Source organism: Thermobia domestica, chromosome 16 (genome assembly GCF_964235325.1).
Source record: "Thermobia domestica chromosome 16, izTheDome1.hap1.1, whole genome shotgun sequence".
Taxonomy (NCBI): Eukaryota; Metazoa; Arthropoda; class Insecta; order Zygentoma; family Lepismatidae; genus Thermobia; species Thermobia domestica.
Genome location: NC_137469.1, coordinates 183,402,377 through 183,415,570, shown reverse-complemented (window position 1 = coordinate 183,415,570; position 13,194 = coordinate 183,402,377). Strand labels below are relative to the sequence as shown.

Genomic DNA, 13,194 nt, shown 5'->3' with positions numbered 1-13,194 from the left:
AACCATGATATATTCTTATAGTCTGATACATGTATTCGGAAGTTACATCCACATAATTCTTGTTTTTAGAAATAAAACATATAAATTTAGTACCTGCAATCCTGTAGACGTACTGGTACTTATTAAAACCGATTAGGATACAATAACAGATTTAGCTTGAACCTTGCTGTTTGTAGTTACTAGTGGTTATTAGTGGAAAGTTATCTTGGTGAAATCTAATTGGCTGGCCTTACTCGTAGAATTATGTTCTTACCACTTATTAATAATTTATATTTTTACGCGGACAAGACAATGAAACGAAAAATTTTCATGCAAACAAAATTTATCAGATGGGAATAAAATTATGTAAGCAAAAAATTGTAAGGAAAACTTCTAAGCATTTTTTTTTTATATCGATGTAAAAATTTGTGCAAACAAAAGAATTTTAAGTTCTACGATAAGCAGAATGTTTCAAATTACTAAAAATATTTAAACAGAAAAAAATTTCAAACGAAAAGTATATTGAAAACAAAAATTCTCATGCAAACAAATAATTATAAACTAAACTTTTGAACGAAACTGTTCATCGATTAAAATTTTATGTCGACAGATAAAAGTAAACAATGGGGCCGCAGTGGCTCAGTGCTAGAGCGTTCACCTCTGGTGCTGGGGGTCCCTGGTTCAATCCCAGCTCGCGCCAAGTAAACTTTGTGGTGGACAAACACCGTGTGCGTAGGTTTCCTCCGAATTCTCCCGTTTCCTCCTATTTTATTCATTCCACCATTTTCTTCATTTCTCATCATCACCGTCTTCTTTAGCCTAGCCGGCATATCTGTGGGGCGTAAAACTCAAAGATTTCATTTCATTTCATTAAAAGTAAACACTTTCTTACCACTAAGAAATTTATGCAAACTAAAGATTTTCAATCGAAAATTTTGAAAACAAATTTTTACATAACACGCATATTTAAAAAATTAAATAATATATTTTATCAATAAGGAAGATGTTTCTACCGACAGCCTTCCTATGCTAAGTATATTACACCAGCAACTATATGTTTAGGTTTCCGCTTATATAATGAACAGTAGCTAGTGAGCAGAAATGCTTCATAAAGTTTTACGTTAGCGTTACACATGTTTCGAAACAGAATATTGTTTCTCAAATGATTTAATCACGAACTAGAATGCTATTACTCAATGACGTCATCATAATGTAATGAATGTTGATGATGTCATGCTAACGTGTTAAACCAATCACGCGAGAAATAATTAACTCGGTTTTATATTCGAATTTGGATAATTATAATTTCATGATATGTAATTTTTTTATAGGTAATCAGTGATAAGTGATGGTTTGGGTTTGGCTATATTATATGTAGTTCTCCAGATATAAGGCCTAGAAGAAAATTTTTGTTGAAATATATTAGATCTTTTGATCCAAAACGTATTTTACTTTTTTTTTTTTTTTTTTTTTAAACTTTGGTTGATAATTATTATGTCTTAACAACATACATCCACGTTGTCACAGTTTGTTTTCTACTTCTTGTAGCATTTGGTATTGACAATATAATTTTAATTCCAGCTAGTGTCTTCAGGTCTGTAGCAATATGTAGTATTGGAAATTTAATGTATGACAAACTGTTTATCAATACAGGATGCATCCACTAACGACGACGACAAACATCACACAGACTACATAAATGTTTTGCAAGATGCAGTACACACTGTTCAAAATAATACCATTTTAGAAATATATGTGTCTTACTGCACCCTTTAAAAATATACGTGTCTTAGTGCACACTTTAAAGGATTGTTTCATATGTTGTATTGCACTTGTAAATCGATTCCAGTCCGTTTCTGATACATAAAAAATATTGCATTGTACGTGCGTTGTTCTTTCTTTCGTAGGAGCACCATTTTTCACCAAGCATTTTACGAAGCATTAATTTAATCACTAATATGATCGACTAGTACAAACAGTGCTAGTCTATCGGGTACATTCTTTGGGTACACCAAATCTTATTACAGGTTCAAATAATATATTATAATAGCAATCTATACAAACAAAAATGAAAGTGACTTAATAACTTTTGAATCACCCGACTGATCTCGATTAAATTTTCAGCATAGAGAAACTGGGGCTGGGATGTTTTTTTATCATTTCACTTTGACTGCAACATAGGAGAAATATTTAAAAATGATCGAAAGTGACCGATATTGGTATCGAATCCATAGTTTTGGAGTCGGTGACGTGAACAGTGACACTTCCGATGTCGTTTAAATCCAAATTCAGCCCACAGTAGTAATATTTAATTTTTAAAAGACAAACAACATCGTCTATGAGAGAGCGCTTCAGTAATAGTAAAAAGTGACTGATTAACGGAACATATAAGGGGCAATCAACTGAAACCCGTTCAGTGGCCATAATTTATGAAATAAATTTTATTTTGAGCGGAAACTTGTACACTATCTAGAGACGTCTGTGGTTAGCGTGCAGTAAAAATATTGTTCAGAAGAAGTCACCATGAGCGTTGAGACACTTGTTCCACTGTCACTAACTTACAAATGCTGTCCATGTAAAATTTGAACTGCTGACTATAAAACCAATCGCGCACAGCGTCCTGAACCTCAGCGTCAGACTAAAATCTCTTGACCTTTCAATGCCTTCTTTAGAGGCCCAAAGATGTGAACGTCTCAAGGTGAAAGGTCAGGGCTGTAGGGCGGGTGTCGCAACATTTCCCACTTGAATCATTGAAACAAATCCTGCACAGGACGGGGATAATCAGTGGTTTGTTCACGCCCCTTCCAAAACATTCTGGCCAAGTCCGCCACTGTTGTTTTGGAGACGCATGCATCACCATACACGTCTTTCATACGCCGGAACACTTCAGTTGGTTGATAATCTTCGGCACTCAGAAACTGGATGACGGCACGCTGATCCTGTTTGGACGGATTAGGGATCTTGAACGCCATTTGACTTGTTATACGTGCAAAACGGAAACACGTATCAACAACATTCCTACACCCAACACACAGGGACATTAGAGAAGTATATTACACCAGCAACTATATGTTTAGGTTTCCGCTTATTTAATGAACAGTAGCTAGTGAACAGAAATGCTTCATAAAGTTTTACGTTAGCGTTACACATGTTTCGAAACAGAATATTGTTTCTCAAATGATTTAATCACGAACTAGAATGCTATTATTCAATGACGTCATCATGTAATGAATGTTGATGATGTCATGCTAACGTGTTAAACCAAGTTTTCCCATCATTGTTGCAAATGTACAGTTATGTACAATATAATTTTAACTAGAGTTTTAATTTAAAGTTCATTATAACGTGTATTGTTGGCATATTATTGACATAAATGTCGCGCCACACACACTGTTGTCTTGTATTCACTAAGCATTCATGTTTAAGATGTGATGGGATAAGAAGATGGCGGGTGAATGTGTCTACTTGCGAATGTGTTGTCTGGTTGCTTTAGATTAATTTACAACAAGTTTGTAGATCTTTAGATATTCTTCTAGACAGTTAGTATTATATAACAAATTATATGTGGTGAAACAACTTTCAAGATGTTGAATTGCATCAAAAGTGAATTGAAACTATAATATTATTTCAATAACAAATGACGATCTGTGTATATAACTACTATTTTTACATACTTATAATTAATTCAATTATTTTATTATAATATTAAAACAATTAACAAATACAAAGCAATTCGTCAATAAGGTCGTGTCAACAATTGTTATGATTAAAAGGAGACACTCAAATTGCAAGAAAATGAAAACAATCAACAACTTACAATCTTCATATTTATAACAGACTATACTATTTGCACTATTTATGGATACATTAAATACATGTGTCAGATAATTATTATATTCCGTACTTGTGGCGATGGTTATAGTACAGTGTTCATATTTCTACATTGTAATCAATAAACTTACAACAAACTTACAAATTTCAGTAAATGTTATATAGACAGCAATAATATGTTTAACATGACCGTAGCCTCCATGAACAATTTAGTTGATTCAATCTTAATTGTGTACAATTTATAGTGATGTAGTTGGCTGGGATTTACAGTCCGCAACTTGTATAATAATACCTATAAATGGTAATAAAGTACAGTGTGAAGTAAGTAAGATGTCATGATATCCAGTGCGATTGGTACAAAAAAGAAAATTATTGTATATATATTATTGTATATATTGTATATATATATATTTTTTAGAATAGAGATTTGGAGTTGGTATTAAAAAAAGAAAAAACTTACAAATAGTTCTTGCTCTTTTGCAGCTTGCTTGGGCAGATATCTTTTCGGTAAAGTAACATTCTTATCGTTTTTTAGAATCACCAGCAATCTTATCCAGACTTTGAAGAAATGTGTAAATTAGCAATCTTGGCATAAACAGATCTGGTATAATTCTGCTGACTTTCTGTACTCGTGTTTTGATATGTATGATGATGTCATAATATTTGAAACCATTAATCATGGTTGGCATATTACAAACAGTAAGTTTTCACAAACGTAAAATTTGCGAATTTCTGCGGTTACGGAAAATTTTATCACCAACTAAAAGCTTTTGAAACAAAACTTTTGTGCATACTTTTTTTTTGTTTGTTTGTTTGTTTGTTTGTTTGCTTTTAGAAAATAAGGTTACAAAGCCTGCAGTGAAACGAGTAAATATAATTTCATACAATCAATACAGCCAACAAATAGAACATACATTAGGTTATTTTTCAACATAATCTCCCCCATGCCGTAGGCGTCGGAGGACCACCGATGGGCAACTAGAGATATCTCACCAAAAATTAACGGCCCCGCGGCGACAATCCGCGGAAGCCCCACTTCCGTTTTGAAAATTATACCACCAGCGGCAGAGACGCAACGAAACGCCAATAAGCAACAAAATTGCTCCCCCAAAATATGTTAAATTGCCTATATGCGTAATTTGTTACATTAAGGAGAGTCTAAAAAACACTTTTTAAAAAATAAAAAAATACGTGCCCCAGGGATGGCGCGAACCACCAACCTTTGGATTACTAGGTGCGTACTATTCCGACTTGCCCACGGAGGAGATAGAGAAAATGTCGCTTGTAGAGGCATAAATCGTTGTAGTATTTCTAATTTAGCTAACCGGAATGCTCCTGTAACCGTGTATATTCGATGATAACCGTTTGAGATTAGATAAAATCCATTCGCATATAATTTTATAACAAAATGATGCGCGTCTATTTACTTTATTTCATGGTTCCCCCATATTCACTTTCAAATGATCGGCTACAGTTGTCATCTAAATTCATACAATTATACGCATTCATCTCAAGATTTTTCACTTCATGGTGTAGAGGCAGGGGTTATTCTTGACCCCTGTAGCTCACTTTAGAAACAATTCGTCAGGAAAAATAATATTTAACAATAACCGCATGCACATGACTGCGATAGCTGGTGTTGGTTCCTTCGCGATTCTCCGCGACGAATCGAAGAAGCGCGGACCAAAATAAAGTCCTCGCTGCTACGCGGTGGTAACTTAAATACGCCGACTCTAGATATCTCTTTCGACTCGACGAAACCCTGCCGCCAGTGGCACACTAGTGGCAGTCCTTCGACGCGTCGCTATAGCGACGATCGACATTTACCGGCAAGTGGGCCACTAGTGTTGGCGACGTTTACGGCATGGCCACGTTGTCACGAAGTGTTTCGCTTCATTGTCTGCAGAATATCGTAGAAACCAGTGTAAACGTTTTCCGGATAATTGTTTTTGTATACGGTATATAGTTTTCTCACAACTTAGGTGGTGTTGATTCTCTTGTGCGCCCCAATTGCCTTATTGAATACCGTATCAGAAAAGAAATCCCAAAGGCACATTTCCTTTCTACTTTGAATGTGCGTGAACTGAATTTTCTGTGGGTGATTCAATAAACTAGCAATAGCACCTAATGTTTTATTATTTCAGTTTAATACATTATCATCTAGCACACTTATTGAATTAGTTGTTGGAAGTTTAACGACTCCTTCAAGACAGAGGTTTTATAAGACCTGGACCTACGGCCGCAACAAATTCACTTCTGCCGAGAATCGAATCCGAAGTTTCCGCACTTCTTTTACCAGGATACAATTTAGCCACAAGGGCACGCAGTATACAAGTAATTTAACAAAATAATAATAATAATAATAATAATAATAATAATAATAATAAAATAAATAAATAAATAAATAAATAATAATAATCCACTTATACATGAACCATTCTGAATTTACTTTGTAGCAATAACGTGGAATTTAATGTACGTATACCATTTAAGACCGGTAAAGTAAATACAACTACGATGAATAGTAGTCTCACATCAAGGGCGCACTTCATATTTGTAATATTTCCAAGAAGACATGTAACATTTTGTATCATAAGAAAGAAAGGTATTTTTATCTATGTAATTTCTAGATATACGACAAAAGTTTTGGACACAAGTATACATATAATTTCACTGTTGCAACGATGATGCCGAAAAATTTATTTCTGAGGACGACATTAAGATCATCTTGTTTTACTTTATGAATCTGGGAGTCTGTCCTTGGCATATAATCTGTCTCTTGAAATTGAAGGTTGTTGTTCTTCATTATTTGGGGAAGATTTTATTTTTGTCCAAGTTCATAGAAACATTTCTAGTGGTGCAGGAATATGAAGTTTTCGTCATGAGGCACAGGTCTAATTACAGAAGGTATATTACGATATACAGATTTCGATATTTTCTCCATGGACATTCCATTCTTAATAGGGAACCCAAACCTAACACAGAATAAATAAATAAAAATAAGAATAGAAATCACAAGTATGCTTGCTAGAATTCCTTCAAACAGTGGCTGTTGCAAACCGTGTACATATTTTGCAATCATTCACGCATTCAGAGTTTTTGAAACATGTATTGCAGAATACCTGTGGAACACCTTTTTTCTTTCTTGATTTCCTATATTGGAACCAAAATTAGAAATGTGTCATTTTATTTTCATAGATGGCTTAATTGAACACTTCCTCGAAGCATATATCTCGTTACCACAAAGATAGAAAACGCAGTTATTATGGAAGACTTGGGAACACGTTGGAACACCACCATCCACAATTATACAATTTTCGTATAATCCATATGAACTAAAAATTCTTATCAGGCGATAATGTTCCGTATCACATTTGCAGCTAAAGAATTCGATAACGTGAATATACTGTATCATGAAAAATACGACGACACGCCCTTGTAGTACTGTCAACTGACTATCTGTGAAAAGCTCGATGCATAGTGAAGAAAACGTAATTTTAGGTCAAAACTAATTCAAAACTAGAGTTATTATTTTCTAATGAAGTAGCTCCGAATTTGTAAAATTTAGTTATCTCAGCTTATGTGTTGAGCAGAGTAATATAAGTGACATATTCATAAATCATAAGTAGGGCAACCCAAAAGCATAAAAACCATATGTAAAATTAGACATATGGTAATTTAGACATATAGTTGGTACCTTGAAAATGGTAGTGGTTGTCTAAGGGTCTAGAAGAAACTAATTTTAAAAGCATAATTTTAGAAAATAAAGCATAATTTAAAATATATAGCACAATTCTTGGAAAATTCTGTTTAACTGCAAGTTTAATATACTGTATTAATATTTTTAAAACCAATATTTACAATGTAAAATCATTGAGAACGTAACAATGCAACAATGAAAAGCTTATTTTTATTTCTATAAGCTTTTTGGTGTAATCCTTTGATGTAGAGAAAAGAAAAAAAAAGGAAAAGAAGAAGAAAACTTTCCGCCAGCAATAAATAGTACACAAAAACTCCACACTATATTGTTGTGTGTACCTCTTGAACTTGAGCACTTTCTGTATTTTTTGGTGGTATCTTCTATTTTCCCTTTCTGTATATATATGCACCTCTAAGGTGGTGAGAAAAAACTGGCTCGAGTAAAGCATATTTATTTACAGTGCATTGAGTAGAAAATTCAATAAATATGAAAGAAACTGTTTGCATAAAATATTAATAGATAGATCAAGATATTTAGAATATTTAAGATATAGTAAATATTATACATTATACACGATTACTGTAAAACAATCATTGAAATTAACAATAAAGCATAATTCGGAAAAAATAAAGCATAATGTGGGTTGCTCTAATCATAAGTAATACGTTGTTCGTTGCAAGTAAACACTAATAATGGTGCGATCCTTATTTTTGCAGAGGCTGCTGGATGACCATGGCAATCCTCAGTGTTTTGCAGGCATCGTTACTCATTTGCATTACCATGAGCCGGGAAATCTTGTGTTTGTGTATCTGTTGAAAGCTGGAATTTTTCATAGAATTTGCAGAAAAAAAGGAGGAAAATTTTCGAAGAAAGTGATTTATTCATTGGTTATTCTGTTATGCCATTTATTTACACACACGAAAGTTCATTCAACAAGAGCTAAGATGAAGGGTACATCATCATACATTGTTCTGCCATCATTGCCGACATGGTTAGAGGAGGTAAGTGTATACATTTATGGGGTTAAGGTCTTGTAATCAACCATCAATATATTCACGGGATTAGAACATTTAAGATTTTGAACTCCTAAACGCTTCTGTATTTTTTATCTTGTGTCAGTGATAGTTAATAGGAAGTTCAGTAACATGACCTATGCTTCATTTCCTGATTTTAAGACACTTATCTACATGGTTCGAATGAGGGTTGTAATGTGAAGACACATCAAAAACTCCGCAAGGCGCAAATTGAAATTCGTCAGCTAAAATTTTCCTTTCGTTTTAGTTGTATGCAATTTAGTAAATTACTGCAATTGCCATAGAAGCTGTACTGGAAAAATAGCTGTCGTCAGTATTCCGTAAGGACCGAATGTGACTAAAACGAGAAATCCTAAGAATGTGTATTTCTTCAGTCCACATATGATAATATTTAAACATCTAGTCTTTAGAGAAACTATCTGTTTAATTTCCTTAATTCTCGGCTCAAGTACCATAAGTAACCAGAAAATATACCATAGAGATTCTGCAGACCTTTCTAACATCTCTGACAGTACCTTTACATTATGGAGTGGGGAATAAGAAGAGTGTAGGGTCTAATATACTTTGAATAAATACTTCATTGCTTAAGATCCATCACATGAAGAAATGTAAACTTTTCACGTGTGGGATTGGCACTCAAAAATATCACATTTCATATTACAGTGAAACCCCTCAACCTTTGACAGTTTCTCTTCTTCTTCGAGAAATTGATTTCAACTCACTGGAACACCTGTAACACGGACACCACTCTATCTTACATCTTGGACACACAGATGCGAAACAAAGTTGGGCACCTAAAAGAGACAATCACATAGGTAGAGGAGAAATAATTAACCTTAGACGGCGATTACGCTTCATTATTTGCAAGACAAGATTGCTGGAGTTCCGACAAGAAGTGGGGGGTGAGGGAGCAGAATATACTAGGAAGAAAACAATTATGAAATTTCGAGAACATATAGAGAGGGGTGGACAAGGCAGCCAGCTGTATTTAATATGGGAAAAGTAATTAAAAATGTGTGAATGAAGAACAAGTTACAGAAGAGAAAATCCTCCATAACTGACTTACTCACGAAAAATTTAAATTCTGGGAAACAGTCATATACTGCAGAGTGAATTTTTTCTCTCTGGAAGTTGTTTTCGTGAGTTCGTGTTTATTTCTGTGTGTGCTGCTGTTCAAGAATTACGTATTCAATGAACTGCTAAGGTACACACATACATAATAAACTGCATTCTACAGCATGTGCCCTGTATTGTACTGCACAGTCCAATCCAAGATGATATATCCGTACATGTTGATACTGTAGAATTATTCAACAATAGTAACCTATTATGTAAGTACTACTGTTCGGCACAATATCGTTCATTGATGCATGTAGTAATGTAGTATTGTTTATCACGTAACATTGCTATGACACAAATATCTACCCCTTTACCTTGGACTTCCCTCTCACTTGAACAATTTTCGAAGAAACCGCATGTGTATAACTTAGAAGGCTTTCACTATATTTAATCTTTTTTATGTAAGATATATTATATTTGCAATTTAGCATGCATCCTTCGTCGATGTTTGGGAATTAACTTTCTGGTACAAGTATCCAAGAGAGTGAGTAAAGATAAACATTAAAAGAAGGGACAAACGTATTTGAAAATGCTTCGTGGCCAAGCGGTTAGCGTACGCGCCTTTGGCCTGGGAGACCGGCGGAAACTCATGTGGTTCGGATTTCACGTTAATCAGTAGGTCCCGTCTCATATAGCCTCGCTTCTGATAAGGGACGTTAAACTCGAAATCAACTCAACTCAGCAAGTATTTGAAAGTGCTGTAATTTCGAGAATTTGCACAGAGTAGTAAGCTTTAGCAAGTAGAAAAAACAATGTAAGAACGTAAATACTGACATTGCTGATTCGTGTTATACTTATCACGGACTTCCTGTGATATAATAAATCAGAAATTATTGAATGAACTTATCAGGAAACCGAGATGTATTTTTATGACATACATTATATACAGACGTAGAGTAGGGTAAACTAAGGACCACAGAAAAATGTTCACCGGTGGATGAGCAGACCTACCCAGAAAGTCATTCTGGCCATACATACTGCCATTGGAAATTATGACTAGAGACTTACCACATGTATACTATAACGCTAGTTTGACCAACTCTGAACACCACCTGTTTCGTTTGGGCAAAAACAAGATCAAAGGATTCGACACAATATCCGCCGAGAAGTATAAAGTACCTTCAGCTGGAATGGAGTTAGTAGCAGAGAAATCCGTAACTTCGAAACGGACTCATCTAACTAAACAGTAATTTTATTAAAAAATTAATGTAGTATGGACAATTGAAATATTAAATATCCAATTAAAAAATATGGTGGCACTTCAAATCGTCAGTTTCGAACATTGAATAAAATGTCTCACCTCTCAGTCGGAAAAGTGGATAAAATGGTTTAAGAGGATTAAATTGATAATACCGTACAAGGTAAGTGTTTAGTGTATGAAATATTCAGATATGTGATAAAATTTGGATTTTCTACTTTGAAAAAATCGATGACTAGGTTGGTGCTTCGGAAACTCTAATTAAAAAAAAAAAAAATGTCGGAACCTTAAATCTTACTAAAGCTGTCCTTGTTCCATTGAATCTAACAGTAGTGTGTGTCATCTATGCAAACAATAGCAGATTGGAGGACTTGGTAAATATTTTATCTGACAGTTCTTAGACTCTGCTCTTGCAGCTAATGTGGAGGAATGGTGGTCTCTAACTTCAGTTAAAATTGAAGTTGGAAAGAGGTTGAATTATGGAGACACAAATTGTATCATCATATTCAAGTAAAGTTGATCGATATGAACTTTTGGTTGATCCAATTGGATTAAAATTTAGTATTCGATTTATCTTACAAACATATTCTTGTAGTTGTATTTTTGATACTACTATATATTATTCTGATATATGCAATGCGTCATACTGATCTTAATAAGAGTATATAGAGTAGAACGTAACAGAAAAGTGAAAAAAAAGTTTTAACTCGGGACAATGATGTTTATTCTTCATTTTTGTACTTTCGAGTGACGATAAGTGACGATAGGAGAGAGACGGTGTACAAGCAATACTATTCAACGTATTCGCACAAAATTGAAAACTTAAGGTGGTTGTAAGATTCTTCTTGGGAGGAGGATTTCGAATTTTCTTTCTACCTCAAAAAATATATAGAGTAGTTTACTGAGGGGTCAAAATAAAAGTTTACACACTCTTTTAACAATTTTGTGTACTTAATTAACAATGGTTTAAGCCGGGAAAGCCCATATTTACTACAAAGTGTATATTGAATTATTTTTTATTATTTTATTTTATTTATTTATTTATTTATTTATTTATTTGCGTCCTTTAGAGATACTAAATCAAGATTATCAGGAAAATAATTCCACATGTATTGCAGAGAAATAGGGAGAGGACACCGGGCATTAGAAATACAATGGTAGTTACATATTGAAAAGACTATTGACTTAAAAGATACAGGTTTTATTGTAAATAAAATATAAATGAATACAAATATCACTTATACGTAGAATAACTATAGCCTACAAAATGCAAAGTACTAAATACGGATAATCTGGTTATAACATTTAAATGCGCTCCCAAGAAAAATCTTACAACAACCTTAAGTTTTCCAATTTTATGCGAATACGTTGGATAGTATTGCTTGTATACCGTCTCTCTCCTATCGTCACTTATCGTCACTCGAAAGTACAAAAATGAAGAATAAACATCATTGTCCCGAGGTAAAAGAATAGCAGTACAGAACGCAAATTACAATAGGGACCAGGGGCCGCGGTGGCTCAGTGGTAGAGCGTTCACCTCTGGTGCATGGGGTCGCGGGTTCAAACCCTGCTCCCGCCAAGTGAACTTTGTGGTGGACAAACACCGTGTGCGTGGGTTTTCTCGGGGTTCTCCCGTTTCCTCCCACTTTCTTCATTCCACCATTTCATTCATTACTCATCATCACCGTCTCCTTTAGCCTAGCCGGCATAAGCGTGGGACGTAAAACTCAAAGATTTCATTTCATTTCATTTCACAATAGGGACCTTCATTGTTTACTTTTGGCTGTGAAAGTCATACCAACAACGAACATGTAACCCAATCTCACACTTTTAACACATGATTCTCGTGTATTTGTGGCACAAACCACACCTCTTTTGTGCGCACTTCTGTTGTACATGGTCCTTAGGGTCAGAGTTGAGGCGAACGTCATTCGGAACACGTTGATCTAATGGCGCACTACAAGAAATACCGCAGTAATTTTGAACAATCATTCTACGAAATTCACAATTAGTGAGTTTTTCAGCTTGGCCGCATTCTTTTAGCATTAGCCATGCATTATGAGAAGCAGAATCCACACCAAACGCGAAGAGAGGGAACCACCATTTTTTTCGTCGGAAAGCAATTCGCATTGAGTCTACATTTCATCGAATCTGTCGACTCCCCCCCCCCCCCCAATATATTTATTGTATTTTTGAATAAGAGATGGGCTGTCCACAGAGATTTTTGTTCTCCTTTTAGCAACAACACCAATCCTATCTACTTTCTGAATCGGCAGTACACTATGACAGACACTACAAAACAAAAGAAATGGGTGACGCAAGATATTATGGTG

At 34.6% G+C, this 13,194-nt stretch overlaps 1 protein-coding gene across 1 annotated transcript in view; it reads left to right on the top strand.

Annotated features, from left to right (window-relative positions):
* Positions 1–13,194, top strand: part of LOC145673541 (putative ATP-dependent RNA helicase DDX60) — a 97,954-nt gene that overhangs the window by 55,525 nt on the left and 29,235 nt on the right. The window contains exon 6 of the mRNA XM_081743344.1: positions 8,227–8,511. Within this exon, the coding sequence (XP_081599470.1) occupies positions 8,227–8,511 (285 nt within the window). The remainder of the gene's footprint in view (positions 1–8,226; positions 8,512–13,194) is intronic.